The sequence below is a fragment of the Drosophila bipectinata genome, chromosome 4, assembly GCF_030179905.1.
Source record: "Drosophila bipectinata strain 14024-0381.07 chromosome 4, DbipHiC1v2, whole genome shotgun sequence".
NCBI classification, from domain to species: domain Eukaryota; kingdom Metazoa; phylum Arthropoda; class Insecta; order Diptera; family Drosophilidae; genus Drosophila; species Drosophila bipectinata.
This window is the reverse complement of record NC_091740.1, coordinates 9,200,833-9,220,080: the sequence shown is the minus strand read 5'-3', so window position 1 is coordinate 9,220,080 and position 19,248 is coordinate 9,200,833. Positions and strand designations below refer to the sequence as shown.

Here is a 19,248-nt window from a genome sequence, read left to right as displayed (position 1 = left end):
TTTGGCAGCGATTGTAGCTCTTAAACATTTCCGAGCGTACGTTGAAGGTCACAGTTTCCAAATTATTACAGATCACGCTTCTCTTAAGTAGCTTATGGCCAATCACGACTTGAATTCTCGACTGGGTCGGTGGGCGATCGCTTTACAACCATACAAGTTTCGTATCGATCACCGCAAGGGTTCGTTAAACGTGGTTCCTGATTCACTCTCACGAGTCAACGAAGACGAGCTCGCGGCTATAGATCTGCAAGATGGACTACTTGTCGATTTAAACTCTATTCATTTTAAGTCTGTCGGATATAAGGCATTAGTCGACAATGTCAGCGCTAACCGGACAAATTTCCCTGATTTAAAGGTCGATAGTGGGTATTTGTATAGAAAGGCAGAACATCTGACGGGAGAAACTCTTCATGATGAGTATGCTTGGAAACTGTGGATCCCCAAAGAAATGATCCGAGAAGTCTTGGTTCGTGCTCATGACAGTCCTTTATGCTCACACGGCGGGATACACAAGACTATTGAGAGGCTTAGGCGATACTACTATTGGCCCGGTTTAGTAAAAGACGTAAGAGCTTATGTGAACGCTTGCGAAGTGTGCAAGTCCACCAAATCACCGAATTGTTCCCTACGTCCGCCGTTAGGAAAAGCTCCGGAAACCCAAAGGTTTTTCCAGCGACTTTTCATTGACTTCCTCGGACCCTATCCGCGTTCTAGAAGCGGAAATGTTGGCATTTTTATAGTGCTCGATCACTTCTCGAAATATGTATTCCTGAAGCCGGTGAAAAAGATAAACACCGCGGTAGTAGTAAACTATCTTGAGAGTGAACTTTTTATGACCTTTGGGGTGCCAGAGACCATTGTTTCAGATAACGGCTCCCAATTTCGAGCTGAAGGTTTTAAAAAGCTAATGCAGCAGTACGGAGTAACGCACGTATTAACAGCTGTGCATGCCCCTCAAGCTAACGCTTCGGAACGCGTTAATCGCTCCGTTATTCCAGGGATCAGGGCTTATGTACGTCCTGACCAAAAGGACTGGGATGAGAACTTGAGTAGAATTAGTTGTGCTTTGCGTTCCTCTGTGCATTCTAGCATCGGAACGTCTCCGTACTATATGGTCTATGGACAACATATGATCACATCGGGTGCCACATATTCTCTGCTAAGGAAGCTGAACCTGCTCGACGATCGTTCTGTACTTTTCAATCGTCCGGAGTCTTTCGAAATTGTTCATATGGAAGCTAAAAAACGGATGCAGAAGATGCATGATGAAAACGAAAAGAGATATAATCTTCGGACAAAGTCAGTATCTTTCAACGTCGGTCAAGAGGTCTTCCGACGTAATTTCAAGCAAAGCTGTTTCCAATCCGGATACAATGCCAAGTTTGGGCCGTCGTTTGTCAAAGCCCGGGTGCGCAAGAAATTGGGTAACTGCTACTACGAATTGGAAGATCCACAGGGTCGGTTATTAGGCACTTACCATGCCAAGGATATTCGCCAGTGACCTAGCTTCAGGCGGTATCCATCTAGGGTATCTGGTACAAATACCCTAGCTGGATTTCGGCGGGGGGTTTTGTAACAGCGCCTGAAGCGTTGCGCAAGCGCTTATAAATATAGTTAGCCTGGAAGTAGGCTCTATTCTTACATAGGTACATATGCACGTAGCTTTTGCATTACTGAATTAGTGTACCCGCAGCTACAGGTGCAATAGACCAGCTGACATGCATGACAGATTCGCAATGCAAAGCTCGGCTCTGCATCGCAGCCAACTTTGCTGACCCGTATCCGAATTCCGGATACGTTCTTTTCGTCAAAAGTTATTCGAAGCGATCACACGCGTCTAATCCGAGTGCCGCTCATTAAGTCGGGAATATATATATACAAGTGTTCCGGAAGAGCAAGTGGCTTATTCATTTATTTATTTTGGCGGCTGCCTAGGTAAGCCAAAAAAATTAAGCAACTTGGCTTGAGCCGGTTTCTGACGGCGTTCGTTATTAGATTTTTTTTTTTTGGGTCCCAGTGGATAATCGGACCGCCTTGGCCACCCGCGGCTACAGCAAGTGCTGAGTTGCGCGGGCATCGAGGGATCGTCCGGACATCGCCGAAGGAGCGACGGGACACGTAGTGCCTACTGGAGCACCCCTTGGACGCCGTACTGGGAGCCACGCCCCGCGTCTACAGGAGCACCCCAACAACAGGAACACCCCAACAACCCAGCACCAGCGTTCGCCCCATCTTAGCGGGCAGAAAACCCGCTCGTTTATTTATATTTTTTTTTTGTAACCGTCTCAGAAGCTCACCCTTGGTAGCTACCTGAGCAGCGGCAATCAACTAGGTCACATAAAATAGCTGCTTAGTGCAGAGCAAATATGTAGTGCACCAAAATTGTCATATACCAGGCCATCGGCCAAACAAAACAATAGAGATCAGCCACGACACTGGGAATAATCTTTCATTTTCGATTGGTGTAAATTATTAAAAGGAAAAAAAAAAAAAAAAAAACTATAAATTCGCCCAGTGTCAGAATTTTATCAACATTTAACCTATAATATGCGATGGCTGCACTGGAAAAAAAAATTGGAAATAAAATTAATTTAAATACTAAATGAAAATCAAACTTAAACAAATATTGTTCAGAACAGGAAATATATGTAGGTACCTACACCTAAATTATAAAACATATAATTGAGAATTAGAAAAAGAAATTAGAAAAAAGAACAATTAGAAAAAGAAATTATAAAACATAAAAAAATATACAAAGGAAAAAAAAAAATACAATTATGTAAATCTTAGGAATCTTAGGTCTCTGAAAATTTTTATTAGTTTAAGAAAATAGCTGGTTGTCTAAAACAGATGAATGCTCGGTATCTATTCAACCCCTGGCGAACCAAAGTCGCTGTTCTATTGCAGGTACCCCTCGGGAGATCGATCTTCGTCGTGGAGAGTACACAAAGTGAGTCACTATAAAACAAATCTCGTTCGTTGGTTAATTCATACTCGGCATTCACATTCTAATGATTAAAAAAAAGAAAAATATACAAACCCAATTAAAAAGCAAAACAACCCCAGCTAAAAGCAAATTAAAGTGGAAAAATTAAAATTTCTTTTATTTAAAAAAAAAAAAAACATTTCTAAATTTTACATGAATTCTAATTTCTAAATTTATCAAATAAATAATAATACTAGCAAAGAAAAAATTAAATTGAAAAAATGAAAACACTGAAGAAAAAATGAGAACCACATAAGATATTTTTGTCAGTAAGAACGATTAGAAATTTAAGTTAAGTTTAACCTATGTTGTCTACTAGGAAATTTTCTATATATTTTTATAAATGTTAAGCCTTATTAAGATTAAGATCCTCTTATACTAAATTGGTTATACATGCCTAATTTCATGAAATTATCCTGTTCTTTATTCCACCTTAAACATAGAATTTAATTTAGATTATTAAACAAAAATGAATTTAAACAAAGCTATGGAGTAATTTTTCCGTTAGAACTCTGCCAATGATGATGCGGTCGTAAGGGTACCTAAAGGGATCACGCGAATTAAACTTGGAGCCAGTGATCTTAGGTAGGGTGGGCCACAGACGTAATGACATCAGCGTCTCGTTTTCCGAATTTTCATTTTTTTTCTTTCCTTCTCGCAGTGTGATCTAGCTTTCTTCTGAAATTAATTTACCTTTTCCCGGTTTCTGTCTTTTATCTACGCTTAAATTGCGTATGTCGTCGGAAGCACGCTCAATTTCTTGATTAATAATAATAGCCAGGGACCAGATCTGAATTAGCAAGACCTCCACCCCCAAAGCCGACGAGCAAAAGCCGGATACTATAGCGTGCCCCGCGAAGTCAGATCTGTGTTCAATACTGGGCAACATGAGGTTGCACGTTACAGCCCAAGTTGAGTCTACACAACTTTTGAGAGATCCGAGTGGAGAGATGGAGAACAAGAGAGACATGGCAGATGGTGAGCGTGAATTCAGGAGCCAGGGGAAATGTGGTGAGTTTATTTCCAACAATTATGACAAAGAGAATAAAAACTTGCACACTCATACTCACACACATAATCATACTCATGCTAATATTGCTAACGATCATGCACACGCCAATTCACATACTTATACTCACTCTCATGAACACCACGTTTAAAGTTATGCTCTTAATAATAAATCGATGCAAGCCAATACTCTTATACCAACATCTCATAATGGGTCAGGGTTCTCTTTAAACAAGGGCAGACACATGCCTACTAGCACCAACCCACTTGACACTGCTTTGCCGACTGTAAGAGAAGCTTCCACCAATACGCAGTTGGCAGCCACGACTGCCTCTCCCATGTTGCCCATTCTTGCCGTGTCCACTGATAATAATAGTAAGCGTAATCTGTCAGCATCCTCCTCCACTATTATGAGTGCATCCAAGAAAGCTAACCCAAGCTGTTCCCCTGGCAAGGTACAGTCTGTGGAGGTAGTCAATAATTTCCTGGCCAACCTGAAATCGTTCAAAGATGCCTGTGTGAGCCTTAGGGAGAACAACTATGTTGCCACTTTTAGGTAAGCCAGGTTGCCAGGTAAGCGCAAGGTGCCCTCTGCCCCCATTTCCCAGTCGTCTCCAATGGCCACGATGCAATACAATGGTTTGAGCCCTGAGGTGTCAGCTACTCACCAGGAGTCTGCTCTTGTGGTGGTCCACTCCTCGCCAAAAGATCTGGCCAAAACCCCGCAGCGCAATGTTGTGTTCACTGATGATAGTTTCCCTGCCCTCCCAGCCCCGGCAAAGACGCCAGTGTTCAAAAGTAAATTTGCTCAGGCCTTGTATAGGGATGGTTTACAAAAGCGCAATGAAACTGCTACTGCCCCCACCAAGTCAAAGGATGCCGTAATTGATGTCATTCAGTCCTTGCCCATGACTCCGATCACGACGACGGCCACTCACAAGCCCAAAACTCCGTCTAAGCAACGATATCTTCCATCATTGACCCGTGCCAACCCTTTGACACAATGTCACAGGTGCCAGGGATTTGGTCATATGAAAGCTGATTGTAGACGCGAGTTTGTGTGCATGAAATGTGCTGGCTCCCATCCGACCTTTGCATGCAGCAAGCCCAGACACACGGCTGCCTGCTGCGGCAATTGTAAGGGCAAGCACATTAGTGCATATAGAGGCTGTCCGGTCTACAAGGACATTAAGTACAAACTATATGGCTCTCAATTCTCTGCCAAGTCCCCCAATCATCGCTCAGGGTTCGCCAAGTATTCTCAACATCCTAGACCCAAAACTAATGCTAACCATAGACCAAAGCATCAACAGCAGCGTAGTTCACATGGGCCCAGCAACAATAATAATTATTGGAACATTCTTCGGCAGAGTCACTCTAAAATGGCTGAAAGACCAGCTTCTCACCCAAATAGCCAGCACAGGAGCCAGGATCGTCGTCAGGATATCAAACCCAATCCCTTTAGGAGCGGCAACCGGGCCAATGCGAGCCGCAAAAATTCAGCAAACTCCAAGCGAGCCAATCTGGCTGAGAAACATCTAAGTAAATTTCAGGCCAAACTCAAGATGGAGCAAAGTTTGAAGGATACAGCCCAGACTCGCAAACAATTTGGCAGTCGGCAGCATAATATGAGTCAGCAACAGCAGCAACAGAAACTAGATCAGCAATCTGTGGATGATCTGATCTTGCTTCATAAAAACACCCACACCAAACTGGATCATTTGGAAGGTCTATTCAATAGGCTCCTTCATACTCTCGGCAAGGTGACTGCCTTGCAGTGTTGGAAATCACGGACATATCTTTCAACAACAATCTCTCTGCGGCAGCCTCAGGTTCTGTCATGTCCGCAGAGATGCAGTCCTTGCTGGGGCATGATTCATTTATTGATGCCATTGCTGCCAATGAATCTATCTACGTTTAGACTCATTCTTGTACCCACTTGTACCCACTATTCTTTGCCATTGATGAACCTGCTCAGGTGGACCCAGCCATGCCATATGCGGTCTACAAGCCCTGCTGAGAATGACCTAGCCATGTGCGGCCCAATGCTCGTGCCCAGATGATCCAGCCATTGACGATCCTTGCAAGGTGGACCCAGCCATGCGCGGCCATGTTAACCGTGCCCAGTTGCACTTGCCATTTTTGAACCAACTGTAGGATGAACCAGCCACGCGCGGCCCAAATGACCGTGCCCAGATGAGCCAGCCATCGTCAATCCTAGCCAGGAGGACCCAGCCATGCGCGGCCATGATAACCGTGCCCAGTTGCGTCTCCCATTTTTGGCCCAACTGTTGGATTGACCCAGCCACACGCGGCTCTAATGACCGTGCCCAATTGACCAAGCCATCGATGACCCATCTGTGAAGGACCCAGCCACGCGCGGCTCCATTTGCCGTGCCCAGATGAACAAGTCACTGTTGATTCATCTATGGAGGACCCGCCACGTGCGACCCCATTGACTGTGCCCAGATGAGTCTGCCATTAATGACTTGTCTGTGGAGGACCCAGCCACGCGCGGCTTAAATGACCGTGCCCAGATAAGCCAGCCATCGACGATCCTAGCCAGGTGGTCCCAGCCATGTGCGGCCACAATGACCGTGCCCAGTTGCGCCTGCCATTTTTGGCCCTTCAGAAGATTGACCCAGCCATGAGCGGCCCAAATGACCGTGCCCAGATGAGCCAGCCATCGACAATCCAAACCTTGAGGACCCAGCCACGTGCGGCCCTTATGACCGTGCCCAGATAAGCCAGCCATCGACGATCCTAGCCAGGTGGACCCAGCCATGCGCGGCCCAAATGACCGTGCCCAGATGAGCCAGCCATCCTCAATCCTAGCCAGGAGGACCCAGCCATGTGCGGCCATGATAACCATGCCCAGTTGCGTCTGCCATTTTTGCCCAACTGTTGGATTGACCCAGCCACGCGCGGCCTAAACGACCGTGCCCAGATGAGCCTGCCATCAACAATCCAAACCTGGCGGACCCAGCCACGTGCGGCCCAAATGACCGTGCCCAGATAAGCCAGCCCTCGACGATCCTAGCCAGGTGGACCCAGCCATGCGTGGCCATTATAACCGTGCCCAGTTGCGCCTGCCATTTTTGGCCAAACTGATGGATGACCCAGCCAAGCGCGGCCTTTATGACTGTGCCCTGATGAACCAGCCATCGCTGATTCTAGCCAGGAGGACCCAGCCATGCGCGGCTATAATGCCCGTGCCCAGTTGAGCCAGCCTTTTTTTTTTTTGGCCTAATAGAAGGATGCCCCAGCCATGTGCGGCCCATTGTTCGTGCCAAGTTGCGCCTGCCTATTTTGGCCTAACTGGTGGTTGACCCTGCCATGCGCGGCCCAAACGATAATGCCCAGATGTGCCAGCAATCGTCAATCCAAACCAGGAGGACCCAGCCATGTGTGGCCACAATGACCGTGCCCAGTTGCGCCTGCCACTTTTGGCCAAACTGTTGGATGACCCAGCCATGCGCGGCCCAAACGACCGTGCCCAGATGAGCCAGCCATCGTCGATCCTAGCCAGGAGGACCCAGCCACGCGCGGCTATTATGCCCGTGCTCAGACGAGCCAGCTATTTCTGGCTTAATAGAAGGATGACCCAGCCATGTGCGGCCCAAACGACAATGCCCAGATGAGCCATCCATCGATAATCCTAGCCAGGTGAACCCAGACATGCGCGGCCCCTATGACCGTGCCCAGATGAGCCATCCATCGATAATCCTAGCCAGGTGAACCCAGACATGCGCGGCCCCAATGACCGTGCCCAGATGAGCCTGCCAACCCTGGCCAACTGAAGGATGACCCAGCCATGCGCGGCAACAATGACCGTGCCCAGATGTACAAGCCACTGTTGATCCATCTGTGGATGACCCAGCCACGCGCGGCCTATATGACCGTGCCCAGATGAACCAGCCGTCGTTGATTCTAGCCAGGAGGTCCCAGCCATGTGCGGCCATACTGACCGTGCCCAGATGCACCAGCCATTGGTGATCCAATCCACGTTGACCCAGCCATGTGCGGCACCCATACCTGCACCAGCCATATCAGGCACATATACTTTATGCCAAGTATGAATCTGCCACACTCGGCCCACAAGCCCTTGCCGAGTTTTCCCCAGCCAAGGTTTTGGCTGTCAGCTATGCACCAGCCAAAGGCGCCTTATAGTTCGTGTCGATCAATGACCCAGCCATGAATCCAATATAACGTGGCCTTTGAGTCGATCTTTGATCAGCTTTCGCTGATCCAATTGCGTTTCAATGTTTACGCGCAATGTTCTTCATGCACCATAGCGTGGTCCTGCCATAATGCAATTTGTCTAACAATCTCTCTCATTACAGGCTCACCTGCCTTGAAATTCTTGTAATGCCTGTAATTTCTTTGATTGACCTGAAGGCAAGATCCTGCCATCGCTTCCAACTAAGGAGGATCCAGCCATATGCGCCTTAAGCGCCCTCTGAATCATGTCATCAATGAACCAGCCAAGTTTGAGCCAGACACGAATTGCCATCAAGCCCGCGCCGCGGATGTTTAGTCATGCCAAGGAAGATCCAGCCACACGCGCCTTTAAGCGCCCTCTGAATCATGTCATCAATGAACCAGCCAAGTTTGAGCCAGACACGAATTGCCATTAAGCCCGCGCCGCGGATCTCCAGTTATGCCAAGGAGGATCCAGCCACATGCGCCTTTAAGCGCGCTCTGAATCATGTCATTAATGGCACAGCCACGCGCGGCCCAATAGCCGTGCCCAGATGTGCCAGCCATTGATCCAGCCACATGCGCCATTAAGCGCGCTCTGAATCATGTCATTAATGGCCCAGCCACGCGCGGCCCAATAGCCGTGCCCAGATGTGCCAGCCATTGATCCAGCCACATGCGCCTTTAAGTGCGCTCTGAATCATGTCATTAATGGCCCAGCCAGAGCGGCCCAAACGACCGTGCCCAGATGAGCCAGCCATCGACGATCCTAGCCAGGTGGACCCAGCCATGCGCGGCCCAAACGACCGTGCCCAGTTGAGCCATCCATCGACAATCCTAGCCAGGAGGACCCAGCCACGCGCGGCTATTATGCCCGTGCTCAGACGAGCCAGCTATTTCTGGCTTAATAGAAGGATGACCCAGCCATGTGCGGCCCAAACGACAATGCCCAGATGAGCCATCCATCGATAATCCTAGCCAGGTGAACCCAGACATGCGCGGCCCCAATGACCGTGCCCAGATGAGCCATCCATCGATAATCCTAGCCAGGTGAACCCAGACATGCGCGGCCCCAATGACCGTGCCCAGATGAGCCTGCCAACCCTGGCCAACTGAAGGATGACCCAGCCATGCGCGGCAACAATGACCGTGCCCAGATGAACCAGCCACTGTTGACCCATCTATGGAGGACCCAGCCACGCGCGGCCCCATTGACCGTGCCCAGATGAACAAGCCACTGTTGATCCATCTGTGAAGGACCCAGCCACGCGCGGCTCTAATGACCGTGCCCACTTGATCAAGCCACCGATGACCCATCTATGGAGGACCCAGCCACGCGCGGCCCCATTGACCGTGCCCAGATGAGACTTCCACTCTTTTTATGGCCATCTGTGGATGACCCAGCCACGCGCGGCTCAATGACCGTGCCCCGAGGAACCAGCCATCGACGACCCTGCCATCATTGATCCCAGCCATCGTTGACCCCCAGCCATTGATGACCCCCCGCCATCGACGAACCAGCCAAGGAAAATTTATCCCGACATGTTTTCTGTTGTTTGATTTAATTTTAATTTTAATTCAAATTTATCGATCGCAGGACGATCCATTCATTTTGTCTTAATTTTAATTTTTGCCATGTTTTCTAAAAATTCTGGTTTTGCTATGTTTAAATTAATTTTTGCCATGTTTAAATTAATTTTTGGCAATTTTGTTGTTTACATGAAATTTTGCCATAATTTTTGAATTTTTGCCAATCTTAATTTTAATTTTAATTTTTGCCATGTTTTCTAAAATTAATTTTAATTTTTTGCCATGTAATCAATATTGTAATGTAATTGCTGGTCTGCCGCGGTGGCAGCGCAGTCTGCCATGACCTACCCTACGCAAAAATGTTGCCACCTAGGTAATGAGTCGTAGTGGTATTGGCTGCGCTGCCCCGCTCTCCCGCTCTCCCGCCCACTCCAGTTTGAGCGTCGTGGGCTGCGGACGTGCCTAGCGATCGACCGGGCGGGACGCGACGAGCCAGCCAGCCTGAGACAACCACGATCAATAAACATAACAAAATACTCGTTTACGTCTCTCTAATGCGTAGTTTATTTCATAAAGCTACAACTCTACTTTTTCATTTTGGCTTTGCCTTCCATTCGCTTGCAAACGCTATTTGAATTCAGACTCAAGATTTTCGTACAGTACCATCACAACTCAGAAATTGCTACTTTCACTGACCAGGAGGTCTTCATCCCACCAATCATTGTATATAATGTCACATCCGTAGATGACATTAGAAGACTCCTAAATCCTCGTCGCCCTTTGAATCGGCAGCACGGAATCGTTTGCATCAATCGGGATATAGTCAAAGTTAGCTGTGACACAAAAGAAGAACACTCTCGAGTACTATCAAAACTTTACAGTGCTGGTCTGCAGGCCCACTCATTCTTTCATCATTCAAATAACAACCGACGATTCATAATCCGTGGGCTTCGCCACGACACTTCCATCTCTCATATTCAAAGAGAGTTTGGTAAACTCAACTTTACTATTTGCTTCATAAAAACCAGCTTCATAAACCTTAAATCATATCGTGACGGCACACCAATGGACATCTTCGTCATCGCACTGATGCCCTTCGATTTGGAACGGATCAACTCTTTTCTTGCCATTACCAAGCTTGGAGATAGGCGTATTTCTATTGAGCGCCAGAGGTGGCGAGACGAACCCAACATGTGCCATCGTTGCCAAAGATACGGGCATACTAAAAACTATTGCCTCCGTGACTACGCCTGCCTGAAATGTGCCGGCCCTCACCGCTCAACGAGCTGCGATCGTCCAAAATCTGCAACCCCCAAATGCGTGAACTGTGGCGGCGCACATGTTGCCAGCTTTAGGGGTGCAAGGAATTTATAGAAGCACTGGAATGTTATTTAACCAATCGCCCGCTGCCCCCTCGAAACGATCTCCAAGGATTCACTAATTCCTCGCCTCGTCGTTGCGACACCAATCGATCTTTGTCTCCACCGACAACTTCTCGTCATGCAATTGAATCAGCAAAGCCATCTCAGTGCCATGATTCTGACTCTTCGACTAGTCAATCTTCACGGCCACCAACAAAGCCAAGCCGAAAGTCTGAATCAACAAAGTCACCTCGCTGGGTTCAAATACTCGCCCAAGTCAGCTCCACCCACTCCACACCTCAGCGCTGTGAAACTAACTCATCTTTTCATCGAGCCTCGTCTCCACCCACAACATCAGTCCGAATGATTGATTCACCAAAGTCACCTAGCCGGTCACTTATGCCAGCCCATACTGGCCCTGACTACTCTACGCCCCGCCGTCATGATTCCAACTCACCATCCCGCAGATCACCGTCTCCTCCAACTACGTCCCGACATGCACTTGTATCTTCCAAGCCACCTCGCCGAATTTCCTCGACAGTTAAACCTGACTCCAGCTGCCCTTCACCGCAGCGACATATCTCGAGTCCATCTTCCTGTCTGGCTGAATCTCCACCTAGGATATCCTGCCGAGCACTTAAACTATTTAAACCTTCTCGCCGGTCGCCTGCATCGGCCCAATTGGATTCTAGCTATTCATCTGATGACGCTTTTGTGTACAAAATTGGTGGCTTTAATAATTCGGATATGTCTTTTGGAGCGTCTTTCTCTGAAGATTCATCGATGGAAGAGGACCTGCTTGGCGCTGTCCAGCGCAGCAATCGGATCGTCAAAAAACTTACTAAGAAAGTAGACTCTCTAACGAAATTGGTCAAAACTTTCACCATGGATCCATTCTAACTTTTTATAATCTTTCTTAAAATACAAATATATGTTTAATCCATTAAATAAACTACTCTTTAATCAAAAATATAAATATATACCCAATACTTTATATAAACTACTCCTTAAAACAATACTTTGATTTATTCAATGGTTCATTTTGCAACATTTTGCATTCCTCATCTGCGTGCCTTGGTGGAATCACTTGAATCAGCAGTTGCGTTTCCCTGGCTGATGTGCTGCTTATAAATTATATTCCAGGAAAATGTGTGTCTACTTTGGTGCTTCCATTTTTGCCGCAACTATATAGGATTTCTAATTGAATCAGACTCGCCAAGTTCCTGCTAATTTCTGCACTCTTGACTCAATTCAAGTCTTCGTCCACAATGCTGCTAAAATCTAATAATTCTTTGAAATTAGATGTCTTGCTGCTATTACTTTTACTGACCGTATGCTCCCACATTTATGCAGCCAACTCTAATCTGAATCCACGCAATTACTAATTTAGAAATCTCTAAACCTGTAAAACTCCTAAATCTGTTAGACATACATGACCTGCGCAATATTAAATCTGTTGTCGAAGCACGCACTGAACTCAGCGGCAGACCTCCAGCCTTGCTTGAATATACCTAAATTCAAATAGAACAAATTTACAAATATTCTTCCACTGCGGCAACTACTCCCACAACAATAGCAACCGTTTTACTTTTCCGGATCATCTTCTACTTTATTATATTTTAATTGAACAATAGTTTGACTTAAAACAAGGATTCAAATAGAACAAATTTACAAATATTCTCTTCCACTGCGGCAGCTACTTTCACAACAATTACAACCGTTTTACTTTTCCGAATCATCTCCTACTTTATCATACTTTTAAATTGAACAATAGTTTGATTTAAAACAAGGAATTTGGATTAATAAATAATCTGTGTGAAAAGTGAGCATTTTAAACCGGAATGGGATCCTTTGATGCATCCCTCGACGTTATGGTTAATACATTATTCTGGAGGACTCTTAGTGGTGCTGCTATGCGCTGGAAATAGGCACATTAAATCAGGAATTGGCCAGTATTATTCAGTGCTTGTTTGAGATTCCACTGTCTCCGGACTCCTTTGTGGTGCTGCTGCGCGCTGGGGAATGTTCCAGAAATCAGGAATCGGTCGAAACATATTCAGTGCTTGTTCATGACTTCACTGTTTCCGGGTGTGTTTCCGCCACCTGCTCTAGCAGCTCTTGTTGATGGGTCAGCCAGTTAGATACTGCTAATTGTAAATGTTTTGAATCATTATCACGACTTTGATTAATACAGGAAAAACATAATTTACTATACCTTCTTCAAATAATTTGTATGCTGTCTCTCGGATTCCACTAGTAGCTCTTCAGTGTCCACATTCTTTAGCATTAATATGACTGTATTTACTGTCTGAAACACTAACCAATGGATGACCATGCGCGTTGTTGACAGATTCAAAACAGTGCTCCAATTTCGTTGTGCACTGCTTACCCTGCGGCTTCTTGCAAGGAATTGTGATGTAGCCACTGCCAAGGTGCACTTTGTATTCTCAACCTCAATTGAGTTGACTCATGAACCCCAAGATTAATCTGGCCAAATCTGGAATATAGAAATCAAAATCATCTGCTCACCTACCTGTATTACCAAGGCTGTCTGTCCACTTCAATGATGATATGGCTGGATACGCCAAGGACCCTTGACTACTTCTGCTGGATTGCAATTATAAAAAAGGAATTAGCCACAACATATTTGTCATGCTTCCATAAATTCAATATAAGTATGAATGTTTTACTTTTCACGCCTCCACGCTTACCAATAGTAAACAATAATGGCCACGGAAAATTTTCTTCTTCTTCACGCCATTCACATATACAAACCTATGCCCTCTACTCTGTTGTTAGAATGAGACCAATTAGTGTATATTGAATTATTCATAGAATTTTGATTCTTGTTGGAAACACTGTTCCCAGTTATTTCAGCAACTTGTTGCTAAGCATTTGGATTTGGAAACACTATCTGACTCTTGACTGGTCAGGCAAACTCAAACTAATAAGATACTTATGACACTGATTTGTCGGGGATTTGTCTTCCGGAGCCGGACTACTGATTTGGCCACCAGGAACACAAGACGGCATCTGGACGCTACGTTCGAATAAAATACTATAAAAACTTTTAATACCTTATTTCATTCAGCTACTACTCTATCTTCTTAAAGCCATTAAAAAAAATCATCAATATGTGACTTTATTCCTTCACTCATTCCTGACGAATTCAAACTACAGACGTCTACGAATTTGACCCCATTGACCGTGCCCAGATGAACAAGCCACTGTTGATCCATCTGTGAAGGACCCAGCCACGCGCGGCTCTAATGACCGTGCCCACTTGATCAAGCCACCGATGACCCATCTATGGAGGACCCAGCCACGCGCGGCCCCATTGACCGTGCCCAGATGAGACTTCCACTCTTTTTATGGCCATCTGTGGATGACCCAGCCACGCGCGGCTCAATGACCGTGCCCCGAGGAACCAGCCATCGACGACCCTGCCATCATTGATCCCAGCCATCGTTGACCCCCAGCCATTGATGACCCCCCGCCATCGACGAACCAGCCAAGGAAAATTTATCCCGACATGTTTTCTGTTGTTTGATTTAATTTTAATTTTAATTCAAATTTATCGATCGCAGGACGATCCATTCATTTTGTCTTAATTTTAATTTTTGCCATGTTTTCTAAAAATTCTGGTTTTGCTATGTTTAAATTAATTTTTGCCATGTTTAAATTAATTTTTGGCAATTTTGTTGTTTACATGAAATTTTGCCATAATTTTTGAATTTTTGCCAATCTTAATTTTAATTTTAATTTTTGCCATGTTTTCTAAAATTAATTTTAATTTTTTGCCATGTAATCAATATTGTAATGTAATTGCTGGTCTGCCGCGGTGGCAGCGCAGTCTGCCATGACCTACCCTACGCAAAAATGTTGCCACCTAGGTAATGAGTCGTAGTGGTATTGGCTGCGCTGCCCCGCTCTCCCGCTCTCCCGCCCACTCCAGTTTGAGCGTCGTGGGCTGCGGACGTGCCTAGCGATCGACCGGGCGGGACGCGACGAGCCAGCCAGCCTGAGACAACCACGATCAATAAACATAACAAAATACTCGTTTACGTCTCTCTAATGCGTAGTTTATTTCATAAAGCTACAACTCTACTTTTTCATTTTGGCTTTGCCTTCCATTCGCTTGCAAACGCTATTTGAATTCAGACTCAAGATTTTCGTACAGTACCATCACAACTCAGAAATTGCTACTTTCACTGACCAGGAGGTCTTCATCCCACCAATCATTGTATATAATGTCACATCCGTAGATGACATTAGAAGACTCCTAAATCCTCGTCGCCCTTTGAATCGGCAGCACGGAATCGTTTGCATCAATCGGGATATAGTCAAAGTTAGCTGTGACACAAAAGAAGAACACTCTCGAGTACTATCAAAACTTTACAGTGCTGGTCTGCAGGCCCACTCATTCTTTCATCATTCAAATAACAACCGACGATTCATAATCCGTGGGCTTCGCCACGACACTTCCATCTCTCATATTCAAAGAGAGTTTGGTAAACTCAACTTTACTATTTGCTTCATAAAAACCAGCTTCATAAACCTTAAATCATATCGTGACGGCACACCAATGGACATCTTCGTCATCGCACTGATGCCCTTCGATTTGGAACGGATCAACTCTTTTCTTGCCATTACCAAGCTTGGAGATAGGCGTATTTCTATTGAGCGCCAGAGGTGGCGAGACGAACCCAACATGTGCCATCGTTGCCAAAGATACGGGCATACTAAAAACTATTGCCTCCGTGACTACGCCTGCCTGAAATGTGCCGGCCCTCACCGCTCAACGAGCTGCGATCGTCCAAAATCTGCAACCCCCAAATGCGTGAACTGTGGCGGCGCACATGTTGCCAGCTTTAGGGGTGCAAGGAATTTATAGAAGCACTGGAATGTTATTTAACCAATCGCCCGCTGCCCCCTCGAAACGATCTCCAAGGATTCACTAATTCCTCGCCTCGTCGTTGCGACACCAATCGATCTTTGTCTCCACCGACAACTTCTCGTCATGCAATTGAATCAGCAAAGCCATCTCAGTGCCATGATTCTGACTCTTCGACTAGTCAATCTTCACGGCCACCAACAAAGCCAAGCCGAAAGTCTGAATCAACAAAGTCACCTCGCTGGGTTCAAATACTCGCCCAAGTCAGCTCCACCCACTCCACACCTCAGCGCTGTGAAACTAACTCATCTTTTCATCGAGCCTCGTCTCCACCCACAACATCAGTCCGAATGATTGATTCACCAAAGTCACCTAGCCGGTCACTTATGCCAGCCCATACTGGCCCTGACTACTCTACGCCCCGCCGTCATGATTCCAACTCACCATCCCGCAGATCACCGTCTCCTCCAACTACGTCCCGACATGCACTTGTATCTTCCAAGCCACCTCGCCGAATTTCCTCGACAGTTAAACCTGACTCCAGCTGCCCTTCACCGCAGCGACATATCTCGAGTCCATCTTCCTGTCTGGCTGAATCTCCACCTAGGATATCCTGCCGAGCACTTAAACTATTTAAACCTTCTCGCCGGTCGCCTGCATCGGCCCAATTGGATTCTAGCTATTCATCTGATGACGCTTTTGTGTACAAAATTGGTGGCTTTAATAATTCGGATATGTCTTTTGGAGCGTCTTTCTCTGAAGATTCATCGATGGAAGAGGACCTGCTTGGCGCTGTCCAGCGCAGCAATCGGATCGTCAAAAAACTTACTAAGAAAGTAGACTCTCTAACGAAATTGGTCAAAACTTTCACCATGGATCCATTCTAACTTTTTATAATCTTTCTTAAAATACAAATATATGTTTAATCCATTAAATAAACTACTCTTTAATCAAAAATATAAATATATACCCAATACTTTATATAAACTACTCCTTAAAACAATACTTTGATTTATTCAATGGTTCATTTTGCAACATTTTGCATTCCTCATCTGCGTGCCTTGGTGGAATCACTTGAATCAGCAGTTGCGTTTCCCTGGCTGATGTGCTGCTTATAAATTATATTCCAGGAAAATGTGTGTCTACTTTGGTGCTTCCATTTTTGCCGCAACTATATAGGATTTCTAATTGAATCAGACTCGCCAAGTTCCTGCTAATTTCTGCACTCTTGACTCAATTCAAGTCTTCGTCCACAATGCTGCTAAAATCTAATAATTCTTTGAAATTAGATGTCTTGCTGCTATTACTTTTACTGACCGTATGCTCCCACATTTATGCAGCCAACTCTAATCTGAATCCACGCAATTACTAATTTAGAAATCTCTAAACCTGTAAAACTCCTAAATCTGTTAGACATACATGACCTGCGCAATATTAAATCTGTTGTCGAAGCACGCACTGAACTCAGCGGCAGACCTCCAGCCTTGCTTGAATATACCTAAATTCAAATAGAACAAATTTACAAATATTCTTCCACTGCGGCAACTACTCCCACAACAATAGCAACCGTTTTACTTTTCCGGATCATCTTCTACTTTATTATATTTTAATTGAACAATAGTTTGACTTAAAACAAGGATTCAAATAGAACAAATTTACAAATATTCTCTTCCACTGCGGCAGCTACTTTCACAACAATTACAACCGTTTTACTTTTCCGAATCATCTCCTACTTTATCATACTTTTAAATTGAACAATAGTTTGATTTAAAACAAGGAATTTGGATTAATAAATAATCTGTGTGAAAAGTGAGCATTTTAAACCGGAATGGGATCCTTTGATGCATCCCTCGACGTTATGGTTAATACATTATTCTGGAGGACTCTTAGTGGTGCTGCTATGCGCTGGAAATAGGCACAGTAAATCAGGAATTGGCCAGTATTATTCAGTGCTTGTTTGAGATTCCACTGTCTCCGGACTCCTTTGTGGTGCTGCTGCGCGCTGGGGAATGTTCCAGAAATCAGGAATCGGTCGAAACATATTCAGTGCTTGTTCATGACTTCACTGTTTCCGGGTGTGTTTCCGCCACCTGCTCTAGCAGCTCTTGTTGATGGGTCAGCCAGTTAGATACTGCTAATTGTAAATGTTTTGAATCATTATCACGACTTTGATTAATACAGGAAAAACATAATTTACTATACCTTCTTCAAATAATTTGTATGCTGTCTCTCGGATTCCACTAGTAGCTCTTCAGTGTCCACATTCTTTAGCATTAATATGACTGTATTTACTGTCTGAAACACTAACCAATGGATGACCATGCGCGTTGTTGACAGATTCAAAACAGTGCTCCAATTTCGTTGTGCACTGCTTACCCTGCGGCTTCTTGCAAGGAATTGTGATGTAGCCACTGCCAAGGTGCACTTTGTATTCTCAACCTCAATTGAGTTGACTCATGAACCCCAAGATTAATCTGGCCAAATCTGGAATATAGAAATCAAAATCATCTGCTCACCTACCTGTATTACCAAGGCTGTCTGTCCACTTCAATGATGATATGGCTGGATACGCCAAGGACCCTTGACTACTTCTGCTGGATTGCAATTATAAAAAAGGAATTAGCCACAACATATTTGTCATGCTTCCATAAATTCAATATAAGTATGAATGTTTTACTTTTCACGCCTCCACGCTTACCAATAGTAAACAATAATGGCCACGGAAAATTTTCTTCTTCTTCACGCCATTCACATATACAAACCTATGCCCTCTACTCTGTTGTTAGAATGAGACCAATTAGTGTATATTGAATTATTCATAGAATTTTGATTCTTGTTGGAAACACTGTTCCCAGTTATTTCAGCAACTTGTTGCTAAGCATTTGGATTTGGAAACACTATCTGACTCTTGACTGGTCAGGCAAACTCAAACTAATAAGATACTTATGACACTGATTTGTCGGGGATTTGTCTTCCGGAGCCGGACTACTGATTTGGCCACCAGGAACACAAGACGGCATCTGGACGCTACGTTCGAATAAAATACTATAAAAACTTTTAATACCTTATTTCATTCAGCTACTACTCTATCTTCTTAAAGCCATTAAAAAAAATCATCAATATGTGACTTTATTCCTTCACTCATTCCTGACGAATTCAAACTACAGACGTCTACGAATTTGACCCCATTGACCGTGCCCAGATGAACAAGCCACTGTTGATCCATCTGTGAAGGACCCAGCCACGCGCGGCTCTAATGACCGTGCCCA

The 19,248-nt window shown here is 45.1% G+C and overlaps 1 protein-coding gene across 1 annotated transcript; it reads left to right on the top strand.

Annotated features, from left to right (window-relative positions):
* Positions 1 to 1,111: 1,111 nt before the first annotated feature.
* LOC122322145 (uncharacterized) lies at positions 1,112 to 1,501 on the top strand. Its single transcript, XM_043213585.1, has one exon. The coding sequence runs from the start codon at positions 1,112 to 1,114 to the stop codon at positions 1,499 to 1,501; it is 390 nt and encodes a 129-aa protein (XP_043069520.1).
* The last annotated feature ends 17,747 nt before the right edge of the window (positions 1,502 to 19,248 follow it).

Bases quoted from the DNA above. Each gene is read 5' to 3' on its own strand.
- LOC122322145 (XM_043213585.1), top strand. From the start codon at position 1,112: ATGGTCTATGGACAACATATGATCACATCGGGTGCCACATATTCTCTG.